The sequence below is a fragment of the Hemiscyllium ocellatum genome, chromosome 47 (assembly GCF_020745735.1).
Source record: "Hemiscyllium ocellatum isolate sHemOce1 chromosome 47, sHemOce1.pat.X.cur, whole genome shotgun sequence".
NCBI classification, from domain to species: Eukaryota; Metazoa; Chordata; class Chondrichthyes; order Orectolobiformes; family Hemiscylliidae; genus Hemiscyllium; species Hemiscyllium ocellatum.
Genome location: NC_083447.1, coordinates 12,436,800 through 12,453,036, shown reverse-complemented (window position 1 = coordinate 12,453,036; position 16,237 = coordinate 12,436,800). Strand labels below are relative to the sequence as shown.

General features: G+C 45.8%; 1 protein-coding gene across 6 annotated transcripts in view; it reads right to left on the bottom strand.

Moving 5' to 3' along the window:
- Positions 1-8,456: 8,456 nt before the first annotated feature.
- The window catches only part of LOC132836721 (RAC-beta serine/threonine-protein kinase), a 98,470-nt gene continuing 90,689 nt past the window's right edge, over positions 8,457-16,237 (bottom strand). For all 6 annotated transcript variants that reach the window (XM_060856133.1, XM_060856137.1, XM_060856132.1 and 3 more), the window contains 3 exons: positions 14,011-14,098; positions 12,758-12,860; positions 8,457-11,378 (listed from right to left, as the gene is read on the bottom strand). In XM_060856133.1, coding sequence (XP_060712116.1) covers positions 11,299-11,378; positions 12,758-12,860; positions 14,011-14,098 — 271 coding nt within the window. In that variant the 3' untranslated portion in view covers positions 8,457-11,298. The remainder of the gene's footprint in view (positions 11,379-12,757; positions 12,861-14,010; positions 14,099-16,237) is intronic.

The window sequence follows — 16,237 nt, the reverse complement described above, 5'->3', positions numbered from 1 at the left end:
ACTCCTGTACTCAATACTCTGACCAAGGAAAGCATACCAAACGCCATCTTCACTATCCTATCTATCTGCAACTCCACTTTCAAGAAGCTATGAATCTGCACTGCAAGGTCTCTTTGTTCAGCAACGCTCCCTAGGACCTTACCATTAAGTGTATAAGTCCTGCTAAGATTTGCTTTCCCAAAATGCAGCACCTCGCATTTATCTAAATTAAACTCCATCTGCCACTTCTCAGCTCATTGGCCCATCTAATCAAAATTCTGTTGTACTCTTGAGGTAAGCTGCTTCACTGTCCACTACACCTCTAATTTTGGTGTCATCTGCAAACTTACTACGCCTCCTATGTTCACATCCAAGTAATTTATATAAATGATAAAAAGTAGTGGACCCAACACAGATCCTTGTGGCACACCACTGGTCACAGGCCTCCAGTGAGCTGATGGAATTTTAAATTTATGGGAATAGGAGTAGGCTGTTCGGCCCATCCAGTCTGCTCTACATTCCTTTTCATTATTCCTGTCACCTGTGGAACTCCATAGTCCGTGCAGACAGCAGCTTCCAGCAGCAGAAACCAATGCATCTGCACTGCAATTGGCATGTGACAGGTGGCTCCACGGGTTAGAGACAGCATTACCTGCCCTTCAATACAACCATAGGCACGCAGGGGGCTGGAAGAACACAGCAGGCCAAGCAGCATCAGGAGGTGGAGAAGCTGACATCTCAGGTGTAACCCTTCTTCAGGACTGGGGGTGGGTGTGAGGAAGAGGTGTAGATAAAGGGGGTGGCAGGGGCAGGGTGGTGACATGGGAATAGGTGAAGACAGGTAGAGGTTTCGATCTAGTTAGTCAGTGGGAGGACCCTCTACTTGTCTTCACTTATCCCCACCTCACCACGCTGCCCCACCACCCCTTTATCTGCAACTCACCCACACCCATCCCCAGTCCTGAAGGGTTATACCTGAAATGTTGACTTCTCCACCCTGTGATGCTGCCTAGCCTGCTGTGTTCTTCCAGCCTCCTACCTGTCCACCTTGGATTCCAGCATCTGCATTTTTTAGTTTCTTCAATACAATCATGGCAGATCAAACACTTCAATACCTTATACCTTCAGCCTACCCTGTCTCCTTGTACACACCACTGGTAATCAGAGATCTATCAATCTCTGCTTAAACATACCCAAAAGACCAAACTTCTTCGATCCTCTGGCCTAGAACACTCCAAAAGGTTCACAAGTTTCTAGTTAACAAGTCTGGAATTGAGAGCTAATATCAGTACCAATCATCAGAAAACTATCGTCGATTGTTGTAAAAACCCATTGGGCTCATTAATGGCCTTTAGGGAAGAAACTTAATTAAATGGGACTGGACAGGCTAGATGCAGGAAGAATGTTCCCAATGTTGGGAAAGTCCAGAACTAGGGTCACAATCTAAGAATAAAAGATAAGCCATTCAAGACAGAGATGAGGAAGAATGTCACCACTCAGTTGTGAGCTTGTGGAATTCCCTCCCACAGGATGTTGTTCGGGTCAGTTTTGTTGGATATATTCAAGATTAAACTGAACTGGAAACCTTGCGGTTTAAAGGATCAAGAGGTAGAGGATGGGAATGGGAATTGCAGGATCAGCCCTGATCATATTGAATGGTGGTGCTGGCTCTAAGGGCCTATACCTATTCTCTACGTTTCTCTGTCCTCTGAAATAGCCTAGACAGCCAGCCAGTCTGTTTGAGAGCAATTAGGGATGGGCCACAATGATGCCCATGCCCACAGCTTCACTTATAACCTATGGAAAAAAGAGACTAAAGGGAAAAAAAAAGTTAAATTTTGTTGGTAGCTCTCCTCTACAGCGATAGTCACTGGCTCTTCTGGGTGGTGGGTAATTGAATGCTTGCAAGATGCCTTTGAACTAACCTCAGTATGTTGTAAATACACACAGCAGCTGAGGTACAGCAGTGGTGCAAGTGGAGTACCTTCGAAGGGAAAGTAAGCAACAAGCAATTGTCACTGGAGCTGCAGGAGGACCAGGGAAGGATCTGCTGGGTGGGCTTTGATAACAGTGAAACGATTAACAGTTGATACAGAAAATGTGGGGAGTTGTATGTGTCAGAGAACATGTACCGTGAGGAATACATCGATAAGTACAAAGTGGTGAGATTAGGAGTAGTTAGTGTGGACTCCGTGGCCTGCTTCTTTGCATATCAGAGAGATTTCCCAAAACGAGAGGGATCTGGGTGGGATAAATAGTGAAAATATGTTCTCATTCAATAATGGATGGAGAACGAGGAGGCTAAGGTTTAAAAATAATTTACACTTGGAACATTGTGTACAGTTCTGGTCACTCCATTACAGGAAGGAGGTGGAAGCATTGGAAAAGGTGCAGAGGAGATTTACCAGGATGTTGCCTGATCTGGACGGAAGGTCTTATGAGGAAAGGCTGAGAGACTTGGGTCTGTTCTCATTGGAAAGGCAGCGGCTGGGGGGTGGGATTTGATAGAGACAGACAAGATGATCAGAGGGTTAGGTAGGGTAGACAGTGAAAGTCTTTTTCCTAGGATGATGACGTCAGCTTGTACGAGGGGGCATAGCTACAAATTGAGGGGTGATAGATTTAAGACAGATGACAGAGACAAGGTATTTATGCAGAGTGTGGTAATGTAGTCAACTCAGCCACATTAGGGAGATTTAAATAATCCTTAGATAAGCACATGGATGATTTTGGGATAGAGTAGGGGGACGAGCTGAGAATAGTTCACACGTCAGTACAAGATCGAGGGCTGAAGGGCCTGTTCTGCTCTGTATTGTTCTATGTTCGATAATTGATAACATAGAACATAGAACATAGAAGGATACAGCGCAGTACAGGCCCTTCGGCCCTCGATGTTGCGCCGACCGAGTCCTACCTAACCTATACTAGCCCAATAACTTCCAAATGCCTATCCAATGCCCGCTTAAATGACCATAAAGAAGGAGAGTTCACCACTGATACGGGCAGGGCATTCCATGAACTCACAACCCGCTGTGTGAAGAATCTACCCCTAACATCTGTCCTATACCTACCACCCCTTAATTTAAAGCTATGTCCCCTAGTAACACCTGACTCCATTAGCGGTAAAAGGTTCTTAGTATCTACCCTATCTAAACCCCTAATCATCTTATACACTTCTATCAGATCTCCCCTAAACCTTCTCTTCTCCAATGAGAACAGCCCCCAAATAAGAACAGCAAATATGTGACTTCAGGAAAACCTGTCAGTCAGTGGGCAGGGTCTGGGATGCACTGTGTGGCAGAGGCAGGTTCAATCAAGGATGTTGGTAAACAACTAGTCTGTGTTTCCTGAAAAGGAGGAATGAGCAGGGTTACAGGGGGAGAATGATACTAAAGTAATTGCTCAATCGGAGATCCAGCAGGTCAAATGGCCTCCTTCGGCACTGTGACGGTTCTGTGAAATCCCAACCATGACCAACATCCATCACCCTCACCTTGACCTCCTTCCACCTATCACATCTCCATCGCCCCTCCCCCAAGTCCCTCCTCCCTACCTTTTATCTTAGCCTGCTGGACACATTTTCCTCATTCCTGATGAAGAGCTTTAGCCCAAAACGTTGAATTTCCTGTTCCTTGGATGCTGCCTGACCTGCTGCGCTTTAACCAGCAACACGTTTTCAGTCCTGAAGAACAAATACGAGAAACAAAAAACCAAACTCCTTCAATAATTCTGACCCCAACCATTTTGGGATTCCTAACTGTGTGATCCAATGCTGACGCACAGAGACCAAGACTTAACAACCTAGTCATGGCTGGATCTTGAACAATGCTCTTGGTGAAAATCCACTTTCACTCAGCGAGAAATGGGTGCACTCACCCAGAGCTACATCATCACTGGATTCGAGTAACCAGAGGACATTGCGACGAAAGAACATTGGGAACAGGGATTCACTAAAATTCACTTTATTTAAAAATCATTGCATTCAGACAAATTTTACATTGAGTGTCTTTTTTTTATACATTTTAAACATAATTTAAGAGGAGCTGCCTGACTGAGAAACATGTTCAGGAAGGAGCTCTCCAACAGAAATAGTCATGATGTTTGTGTTACCAATAAACACATTTCCTGTAAAAGGGGAAGGCAGGAAGGGAAAGCAGGAATTCGAGATAAAAATGACACTCTTAGTTTTAAGAAAGAAACTCCAGTCTGTTCAACTTTGCTCCGTTTCTCTGCCCTGAATGCTGTTGGCGTATACTCAGTCTCATTCCTCTCAAATCGCAGCAAAGATGCACTAACAAATACGGGATATTGTTCTCTACAAGCTTTCTCGCCTAGTTGCATTCAGTAAAATGTCAGCCTCACAAAAAAAAATCAGGGCTCCACATTTTCATCATTAGAAAAAAAACTAATACGTAACTGGAGTATACTCTACAGAATTGAGACACGGTGGGCAGTGAGCACATCAAAACAAAATTTTTAAAAAAGGTTACGAAAAAAAGCACTTTACATATCCACATTGTTCAAAATTACATGTTCATGATTCCAATTGCATTGCCTGGAGCAGGTTGCCTCCATAAGGTTTAGAAGAGCTGAAAGTTATGGGGCCTGAGTTGGAGGTTGGAAGGAAGCAAGGGTTGGGAGGGTGACTAAATCAGACAGACCTGCCCATAATCAAGTGTTGTAATGATCCAAAACCAAACCCCATCCATCTCTGGAAGGTGATACGGTGAAGGTACAAGAGGCTGGATTCAGTCCCTAGATCTTGCACAGCCTTCCTTCACCCCCATCCCCCACCTCTATACAAATTGCACACCAAATCCTTGCTTTCTCCATGTCTGCTGCACCTGTATTAATCCTGCTTTTAATAACGTGAAAGGGACTAAATTAAAGTGGGAGCCTGTCACGCAGTAATACAAGACATCCCTTAGTGATTTATTTCCTCCTCCAGGTGTTAATCCCCAAAGCATTGCTTTTTTTATTAAGAATCCGAATCCCATGAAAATAAAGTTTGGGTTAACCATTCTATTTCAGAAGATCCAATTTCAGTGTGCCTTTCGACCAGATTTTCTCCAGAAGTGGCACATGCAGATCGCCACTCCGCTCCTTTTACAGATTGAGCTTCTGATCCTGAAATGTGGGATCATGCTTTTATTCCGACTGTTGGGGGCGAGGAGGCAAAATACGCCTTCTCCCCCCATTTCTGTCAGTTGCTGTATTCTGTAATTTAAGAGTCCAGAATCACAGACGGGTCTCTTTGACAGTGAAAGAGTAACGTAAGGTGCCGGGGGGGGGGGGGGGGGGGGGGGGGCGCTAAGGGTGAGGATACCAAGAAGATAGAGTCAAAGGACAGAGTGTCAAGGTAAGTGACAGTGTTTAGGACAGGGGTGCAAGGGAGACATAGAATCTGATGGAAAGGATGGATGTGTGCGCATGTTTGGAGGAAGGGGGTTGGTGGGGGCAAGAAATGGTCAGTTCTGGTGGCAGTGCAGATGGTGGATACTAAGGGAGCATGAGGCCAAGGTCTGGGTTGGTGTAGTTGAGGAAGTGAGATAGGCTTGGGTGGGGCAGCTGAGGATGGTCAGTTAACCAGGAATTAGGTATTTAATAGCCCCTTTTCCTCAGTAACTATTTAACTTCACTGCAATGGAACGCAGAGTTCTTGCTCTCTGATTTAAATGGATACTTCTGGGGATCAGGGAAATAGCCAAGCGGAATCTTCAATTTCCCAGGCAATTCCCTCGAAGTTGGGATTCTGCAGGGGCCCACTTCACATCTACTCTGCTCAAACAACCACCTGTTTCAAGCAATGCACTTACCTCCACACCCCTCACCTCTTGTGTTTGGCCCCAGCAAGGTGTTTCTTCATCATCTGGAAGGTGTCATCATTACAGGAAGCAAGTACAGTGCCCTTCCTAGCCCCTTGGGGGAAACAGGTGAAGACCAGAGGATGGGGACAAGGACACAGGGCTCAATAAGCACAGTCCCCAGAAAGAGCTGAAGGAGCAACTGGCAAAGCTTGTAATTTGGGGGCAGCACCAGAGAATGGTTATGAACAGGCAAGGGCAACAGACCAGACACGTGCTGATCGTCTTGGTGACTGTTTGCGTTACAAATTAGCACCTGGTGCCTGGCAAACATGATACTGGCGTACGTTACAACCAAGACTTGTTATTGCCATTCTATCAAACCCCATTTCAACCTGACTGGAACCACGGGAGAATGCAGTGACTGAAGACTGGAGCCATGATGACGAATACCACTTTGGGGATATTTCCTAAAGCAAAACGTGAAAGGAATCTAACCGGTGATATTGGTAGCACAAATATCTGTGTAGCTGTGCCAGGCACCCTGGTATGTTCTCTGGAAGGCAACGTGTGGTCAGTTCTCAGTCCCCTCAAAGCCACAGCCCATTCACATCATTTCCAATCTCCACATGTTCAGTGAAGGACACTTCAGAAGAGGTAATAGGCATTTGTGTATGTGTCTTCTATATCATGAAGGACAAGGTCATTTATTCAATGAAGGCCCCAGATAAATAGCCCTCAAATCAGCATCAGGATTGGAAGTAGGGCAAGAAGACACAAGGGGAGAACCGAGACATTAACCAGAGGCCTCGCCAATAAATACAGTCAAAGAAGCTGCAGGCTGTTATTGTAAAGGTCTTGTGTACCTGTGGACAAGAGGAGCAGCCTCCTGTTGAATTATTTGAACTCTACATATTTCAATGCAAGAAAAACACAATTCAGCCTTGTTGGATTCTACACTGACTGCACCTCAAAACAACCAGAGTTAGCGTAACAATCAGCTGCTGTAGGAGTTTGAGAGACGTTTGGGATGAGGGGGAGAAGGGGTGCTGGAACATTGGTCCAAGCTCAGGCCTCAGTGCTGAACGGGGTGAGCGTGACCATCCAGTTCCTTCAGGTGTCGAGGGAAAATTAAAGGGACAATAAAAAAAGACAAGTAAAAAGCAGCATTGACAACAGTAACATCCCATCCATGTTCAATACGGTCACCACTTGGGCGTGCAACCCAGACGTTGTACCAATAGCACCCGAGAGTGGTAAAGGGGTCTTGGTCGGGATAAGGGGGGTGGGAGGCCAAGACTGGCCAGGCCTCCATGCAGGTTATAACGATGAGGGTTATATTTTTCTCTCTGTCACTGAAAGAAGCATCAGAGGAAAACAAAACGCAAAAGGGATGGCTTTGGGGATTTGGAGGGCGGTGGTGGTGACCAAATGGCAGTGCCGAAGAAAACCCAGCCATGCAGCTGCAGGTGAATCGATTGTTTTGAAGTCCAGGAGGAAAAGTGACACCAGGCTTCCTTTGTTCTGAGCAGACAGCTCCTGGCCCAGGGTGACCAGCATTCCACAACTCAATTTTTCTGAATCACACTGTTTAAAGAAATATCGTTTCAGTCTATAAATGTCCTAAGTTAAAAGTTACTAATGAATTTTGTTGGGTGCTCCGAAAAGGGCAAAAAAAAGCAAATTTTTAACAAACAGCATTAAAAAGGGAAACAAAATTATTGCTTCCCGGAGCTCGGACTCCACATTCCTCAATGGAAAGCACTGTAGAATCACCATTGCATGACACTTTTTTTTTGTTACAAAAAGTCACCTTCCATAAATTGCCAGTCGTAAAATGGCATCTTGCAAGCACCAGATCATGAATATGCCTTTCATGCACAGATCCCAGAATCGAAGGCATCTCTAACTCACTCCCAACTCCTTCCAGCACCGACATGGCCTCCCTCCAGCATGTCCAGCCAACAGTGACAGGGCCCAACCAGGCCTGGATTCTCCTTCATGTCTTCCAACTCGGCTCAGTCTTGGTAGAGCTGTCCCTGCTCTCCTGGTCATCTGGTTACCATACACCGACAGGTAACTCCAGGAGGCTGCGCTTTAGCCAGTTTCTGGACTCAAGAGTAGGAGGTGATTAACAAACTGCATAAACATGTTAAAAACTCAAGGGGGTGGGGGGGGGGGGGGGGGGGGGGGGGGGGGGGAGGAGGAGGTGGTGGTTTGGGTAAACAAACCTGCCATCCCACACCCTCATGTGATCAAAGTTCTTGCGTCCTTCCACCTTTGGAGGACGCCTCTCTCCTCAAGTGCTTGACTTGGGATTTTTAGCAGTTTTTGCATATTCTAAACATACATCTGTAAGCTCAGGAACTTAAGACAAAGCCCTCACAGCCTTTCATATTGTCAGAAGTGAATACAAGTGGCAGACAGATCTTCATAGGACCTCCTACCTCCCAAAAACAATTTGTTTATTAGTATGTACCAACTCCTTTTATTAACACTGTTGACTTGACTCTCAAATGTCACTATAGTACCTTAAATAAATATTGTTCCGTACCTAACACAGAACAAAAAAAAGACACTGAACAATCCCCACACATGTACTACCCAATTGCTAGTTAATATTTTCACATAATAGCTCCCCACCCTCTCCTCCTCCCCCCACCCACCCTCTCCCCAGCCAAAATTCCCAGGGGTACAGCTCACAGCCAATTCTCTGCCTCTGGTACACAAGCATGTGCTCGCTGGACTGACCTGCAGAGCAAACCTTCCAATAACAAGCCCACCCTCAAAACGTCATCGCCAATCAGGAACCAGAGGTGATTTTGGGAGCTGGGAATTCGGAATGGAATTGGATATCGGACTGGGCCGATTGGCTCAAGGATAGTGACAGACTGCTCAAAGGGTCTGCGAGAGCCAATGGCTCCCCATGCCTCATCTCAAAACTTGGCAAAATCACTCCCTCCACTTGATCTGACCACAAAGTCCGCATCAGGTCCTTGTAAAGAACTGACTTTCACCTCTGACTAACAAAGCATCTGTATTAGAAAACAGATGTGGACCCTGATCATCGGTTTAACCACGGTTACAAGTGTAGAGAAGCCAATGACTGTGTTGAAGAGTACAGTCATAGTGCTCCTTTACACATCAGTAAACAAAATGTTCACCCTCTCAGCACTCTCTCTGAAGGACTGACTTGCTTGTTTACATATAAACATATCTTTCATATCCAAGCCAAATTTATGAAATGACATGACTAAAAACCTGTGCTGGAAGAGGGTGCTGGGCATTCCAGACCAAACTTCAATGGGTCAATAAGTCTCTGTATGTGATCGTGATAAAGCAACGTCATACCTAACACCCCATTATCAAGCTAACAGTTTCACCAACTGATTGACACTTTTGATAAAACTGTTGCTACCAAGTCAGATTTGTTTGCAAAAAGAGGTTAAATTCAGCTGGGCAGAAAAAGGTGTGTTCAAGAACACCAACCAAGTCAGCAATCGCAGGGTCTTTCATCAACTCCTTTGGATTAGCAGCTCGGTTATCACATCTGCAATACCTCAGGAGGGGTGGTCCCTGGGACATCAGGTGGGCCTGGGTTTAGCCATACACATTGCAGCAAGTGGCTGGGGCCCATACCTACGTTTGGGTGGGGTGCCAGTGGGTGTTACCCCCAGCAAGTGAGGCTTTGTTGAGGTTAGAGGTGAAGTTACTTGCTTCTGAGCAATGAACAAACCCATGAGTAAAAATTAAAAGGCACGTTGCGGTTAGCAGAGTGATGGTACGTGCGTGTGTATACTTGCGTGCGCCTGTGCCCATATGTACTTTCCTATTAAAGCAGCCATGCTGAGTTAATCCACATGGAGAGCTGAAATTTGTAACAGTGGTTAGGCTGCTCAATGTCTAACAGGTGGCTTTGCATGAGGTGAGGGCAGTGCACTCACTGAATGCTGCAATGGGCAAGTCCCTGGGAACCCAGTGTATGGGCATCATTGCAGCCAGGACAGGCCACATACAGGAGACCTGGCACATCATGTACTGATGAAGAGGTTGGCGAGGCGGTTTCACTGGCCTGCCTTGGCACACCAGCTCAGGCAAACGTCAGGTCTTGACGGTGGGGTGGGGAGTGCCTGGTGAGAAGGTAGTGTCACTGGTGCTCTACATGACTGGGTCACATAAACAGAACTAAGCCCCCTTAATGCATCAGTCGGACAGGCATGATGCTGCTTACAGACTAACAAGAACCTACAGGAGGTTGCATGATTGTCAGAACATTAACACTGACATTTTAAAGAGAACATATTCAGACACACTGCTCACAACCAAACAAGTCTACACTCTGTGAATACTGACAAAACAAAAAAAAATTACAACCGTTTGGGAAAATCCCGAGTTCACCTTGAAGCACTTCCTTCTGACCAATTCCTCCCTCCTCACTTCTCGCACTGAACCTGGGGTTGAACCAATGACCTCTACTCTGGGGTTCACCCAATGACCTGAACATCTCAGTAACAGCTGGATCGAGCGCGCCATCCAGTCAGGCTTCCCGTCAATTGAACTGGAAGCATGTAACATCAAACACCAGAGCCTACCTACCTACAACCCCCCCCCCCCCCCCCTCAAATCTGTGAATACTATTGGCTGTGGGCTGTAACAGTGAGAGAACAAAATGGCAGAAATACCAAGGGGAGGGGGTGTCTTGATCATTAAACCAAATCATCTCTACCATCCTCCACTGATACTGAAATGAACTGCAATGCCCAGGATTTCTCCCCCTACAAAGATCCCACCCCAGCCCTACCCCATCCCACCTTCAGCAATGCTCCTTCAACTCTCAGTGACAACGTAGTGCCAGCCAAATTATGAGTCAATGAATTTGTTCTAACTGCTTTGTTTGTGCGCTTACCCACCTGCATGATGCCACCCATAAGATATCTGTGCGCATCACATGCATGCGCCTGGCAAATACCTCAGTGCACATGCACACGCCTGGCAAATGTGCACATATGCCAGGTGTATACCTGCATGCAAACCTGCCCTTCTGCTGGATTTCTGTGTGAACGTCTCTACATTCATGTCCAATGGGCTGATCACTGAAATATTGTGAAATGCCATTTTTACAAAAGGAAACAAGGGGAACGTTTGAACAGTGACATGGTGTGGCGCGAGTGCATAGCTGGCATTGGTTGAGGGAGGACCACCCTCGCTGTACAGATGTCTCTTTAAAATATGCACAAACGTCCCATACTGTGGCTCCTGCAGCAGTGGAACAATCACTGCAAGTTTGCTGCTGTTTACTATGTACATCTATATTAAAAAAAACAATTTCTAGAGTGAAAACGAACTGGTAGTGAATTTCCATACAGTGGAGCCTTGCAGTTCCTGGGACTCCGAAGGTGGGAGCTGAAGACCGATAATGGAAATGGTGTGGAGTTTTGGGATAATGTAGTTTTGCCTTCTCCAGATCTGGAAGAGAATGTCCTGGGTGGTTTTGCTTTTTGGTATAACTGAGGATTTATTCTCGCACGCTCGCTGAGTAGGAGAACTGGGGGAAGTGTGCTTTCTGGTCACTCTCCGTCAGGTCCAAATTGTCGACTGTAGGGAGACAAAAGAAAAACAATCCACAATGAAAGGAAAGAGCAGAGCCAGGGTAAGAATCACTCTGGGCCCTCTAGCAGACTGCACAGCTGAAAATGGCCAGGATCTTCTGCCAACTTCCCCAGGTCTGGGGGGCTACCAGGGGGCAACTGGGGTTTCTTAACAAACCTATAAACCAGCAAAGTGGAGGGGTGGGGTAAAGTTGTGATACCCACTCTGCAAGCTGGCAACCTGCCAATTTGACTAACTAGAATGGTGTCATTATTTTTCAAAAGCGCTAAGGAAAAGCCAGGGTACTATAGAGCAGTGAGCCTGACGCCAGTGGTGGTTAAGTTATTGGACAAGACTCTGAGGGACAGAATTTACATGTATTTGAAAGCAAGGACTGATCAGAGACAATCAACGTGGCTTTGTGAGTGGGAAATTGTGTCTCATTAACTTGAGTGAGTTTTTTTTTTAAAAGAAGTGACGAAGACTTCTAAATGGAGAAATGTTAACAACTTCCGGCCCAATTGTGCTTTCGATATGCCGGTATGGACTGAAGAGCTTGCACAACTGTGTGAATGTCTTGTTCTTCAGTGGAAAGATCAAAGCCGATCAGTTCAAAGTCGAACCTTTCACTTAAACAGGTCAGCGTTTCATTGTGACCTTGTCATTCTTCAGGCAGCTTCTCGGACTCCTCAGGCACTAACTCTTCGAATGCGCAAGTTTTTAATTAAAAAAAGGCTAAAACATGTCCACATCTCTCATTTGCTCGATTTAATTTGCCCACTGAATACCTTCACTCAAAAGGTCACATTTCTCTGCTCAAGAACATAAGCTTCCATCTTTACTCCAGAATTGTTTAATTCATCAATTCCTTTGCAGACAGAGCACGTAATATACGTATTTAAAAAAAAAGGTCAGGGGATGGAGAAAGATCCTTGGCGTTCCTTCCAAATAACTTGCAAAACAAATTGGAAGAGGATTTCGGCAAATTTTCTTTGAGGCAAGTGGTGTCATTTATCTAAAATTAACACCAGAGAACAACCAATTCAATGTTTCTGCAGTGGTGGTTGCTTTGTTTGGCTGTCATGCCCCTCAATGCAGAGAATACTCAGAGAATACACTATATTTTAAATCACTCTGCTATATTTCAGTTGAAAAATTCAATGCAGGGGCTATTTACCTAGAAGGAAAATGAAAAATGTGACAGCATTTGTACAAGGATGATAAAAAAAATGGCTACACAACCTGATCTCCTCCTAGCTGACGAATGTCAGTCAACCAATTCAGGGTTCTCTTTCACTTGAAAGCAGGAAACGTGGAGTAGGAACCTCAAACAAGAAAAAGGTCCCAACTGACTCACCAGGTCGGCACGTGGTTTCAATACTCACATTTATCTGGAGGGGTGACTGTTATCGTCTCTGCTGTGAATTCATCATCAAAATACCGCGTGTCTGTCTCCGAGGACACTTGGGGTTTGAATGGGGGCACAAGCTGTTGTTTGGAAAGAGAACAACGGATAAGAGAAATTAGCTTAATGCAAGCACAAACAACTGCATCACTTCAAAACTCCTGCTGTGTCGAAAGCTGCAAGAGATCAGGACTAAGATCCAGCTTGGCTTTTTTATTCATTCAGTTGTGGGATATAGGTGTCACTGGCTGGCCAGAATGTATTGCCCAACCCTACTTGACCTGGAGAAGGTGGGGTGGTGATCTGTCCTTTTGAACCGGTGCAGTCCATTTGACATTGGTACATTACAGAAGGACTCAAGATTTTGCCCCAGTAAAACTGCAATATTTCTAAGTCAGGATTTTGAGGGGAACTTGCAAGGTTGGTGTACCCTTGTACCTGTAGCCTTGCCCCTATAGAGGGAAGTGGCTGTGGGTTGCTGTCTAAGGATCTTCGGTAAATTTCTGCAGTGTATCTTGTAGATGGTACACACAGCAGCTACAGAGCATGGGTGGTGGAGGGAGTGGATATTGATGGATGTGGTGCTAATCGAAGCAACACACTCCTTACCCATCACCCCCATCATCATGGCTGGTAGCTACCCACACCCCAGGCAGCATCCTATTTACTTGCACCACCTTCTCCCTATTCATATTCCCCATTTCCTGTGTTCACCTTAAACCAGCATTCTCCCCCTCTGCATTCTGCCACGCAACACACACAGTGACACCTATTCATATACACAAACCCAAACTAAAACAAAGTGCTGGAGAAATTCAGCAGCATTAGAGTAGAGTGAAGCAGAGTTTATGCTTCAAGGTGAATATGACTCATCCTCCGAACCAAAGTTTTATTTTGGACTTGCAGCATTTGCAGTTCTTTCGCTTTCACACAAACCCCCAACTGCTGCCTGACCTGTGCTTTTCCAGCAACACACACAACACTGATCTCCAGCATCTGCAGACCTCGCTGTCTCCAAATTCCCCGTACCCCATTACGCCCCACCATAATCTGAGAAACATCAATACCACATCCTGGAGAGCAATGCCCGGAGCTATTTGCAAAATGTTACAGCGGACAAGTTAGCTGCCTGACAGGTCAGAGCAATCCTGCTCGGACAGACTCCTGATCAGTCTGATTCGGGGAAATTCTTTTGCGATAAATGAGGGAAATCAAATGCTTTAGTTCTCTTACCCGCTTCTCTACAACATCCTGCCAGTTAACCGGGACAAAGAATTTATGATGCATGACTTCCTTCGCATCTTCAGGACCGCCTCCCAACCTGAAAGAGAGAGAGTGGAAGTGAATAAAACACTGACTGTTCAGCTCATCCTCATTAACCTTTGCCAGGTCCCTAATGCTCAAGGCCATTTTAGAATCCTCGCCCTTACTGCTCATCACTCCTCTTGACCACTGCAACCTGCTTCAGCCTCATTTTTTTATATTCTCTACTCTTCCGAGTGGCCTCCTGCTCCTCCGCGTGGACTTTAACCTCGTATAAGCTCAGAATTCACACCTTCTGAAGCCAACTCCTTCCTTGCCATCCTCAGCTCCCTCACAAGTCTTTTTCAACGCGTCTCATTTTTGGCCACCTCTTTGAATCCGCTGCCCAGCTCCATTTTTGCAGCTGGTTATTTCCACCAGGGTCTCGGATGATCAGTTACAATGAGAGCCAATGCTGGCAGTGAAGCTGGCCATAGCTGATGAGCAGCTTTCTATCACAGAAGATGATTGTACAATGTGCAACCGCCATACTATGTCAACATCCAGGACTATAGCCACCAAACTTCATGACATGATAAAAGGCAAAAGCAGAGTGATGCAGGTGCCTGGGAGGGGCAGGTGGCATTTGACCTTTACTTTCCAAAGCTTTCCCCCAGGGGTGGGGGGGAGTAAACCTTGTCTCACGTTTGAGTCTATGGTAAACTATTATATGAAAATGATCGCAGAGCATAAGACCATTTGGCCCACGGTGTCTGCCCTGGCTCTCAAATGAGCAATTTACTTAGTGCCATCAGCCACCTTCTCCCAGTGACTCTGCACATTCTTCCCTTTCGCCTCACAGGCTGATGCCATTTCAAAATCCTTCCCTGAACCTGCCTCCGCCACGGTCTTGGGCAGAGAATTCCAAACATTAGCCACTCGCTGCCAGTAGTTTGTGCTGCTTTTGCACCATTACCCAATTATTTTCCATCCGTGCCATCTCCTTCTCCATCCTTTAACCAGCGGGCACAGCTTCTCCATCTCTACCCTGTCCACACCATTCATGATTTTGAAGACACCGTCAGATCTTCCCTCAGCCTTTTCTCCTCCAAGGTAATCAGGGCCAACCTCTCTAATTTATGGTCATAGCTCACCCCAGAACCGTTCCTGTGAATGCTTACAATGATTGATTAATAACTCAGTTACCATCAGTTCATGAAGGAACCAAGCTGGTCGAGGTTAGATTAAGTAGGGGCTCATTTTGTTTTTCCTCCTGGTCCCACTCTCATATGGATGTCACTGACAAGGTCAACATTTCCTGCCCAGCCCTATTCACCAATGAACTGAGTGGCATGCTGGGAGAATTTCAGAGATCCGGATGGCAAGATTGCTTCCCTCAAGGACAATAGTGAACCAGATGGATTTTTACGACAATTGATAATCATTCCATGAGCACTGTTGTTGAGATGGGCTTTTAATTCCAGATTTATTAATAAGCTTTAATTCCACCAGCTGCTATTAGATTGACGCAGTTCACATTTCTCCACTGTCACTGGGAATCACAGAAACCAGGCATAACTCTCCCTCTTCTCATGGGAGAGAAAGAATTAGAACAGGAGAACACAGTCAGGGTACATCAGTTACCCCATTGAACCTATTCTGCCATTCAATGCAATCATGGCTGATTTACAATCGAATTACACACCCCATCTCTTACCACGTGGGCCCCATGTCTCAATAGAGATGCCATACCTCAAACCAGCAACCTTTGAACCAAGGTCATGCCAGATTTTGGGTTGGACTGTGGGTGGTTCGGCTCAAACAGAGTCAGATGGGACCAAGGGTCACTTGGAACGCAGGATCATGAAGCAGCAAAGCTGGACACTAGCCTGAAGCAGCACCACACCAATGTAGCACCTTGCCAAATTGTCCAGGTAGGTCATGATTTTAATTTGACTCAATTTTAGATAACCAACAGCTGCCAGGTAGCCAAATTTGAGGTGCTGTACCTGTCCGTACATCCACCCAGTAAGGGTGGGATGGTCTTCAGAGGGTCAATATAGACTCAATCAACTGAACGGCATGCTCCCACACTGCAGAGATTCTATGAATCTACCTGCTCAGTCCTCATAATATACTGAAAGCTTGAATCAAATCAACCCTTGTGCTTCTAAACTTCAGGGAAAAATTAACCTGGTTTATGCCATCTCTTCCTCTA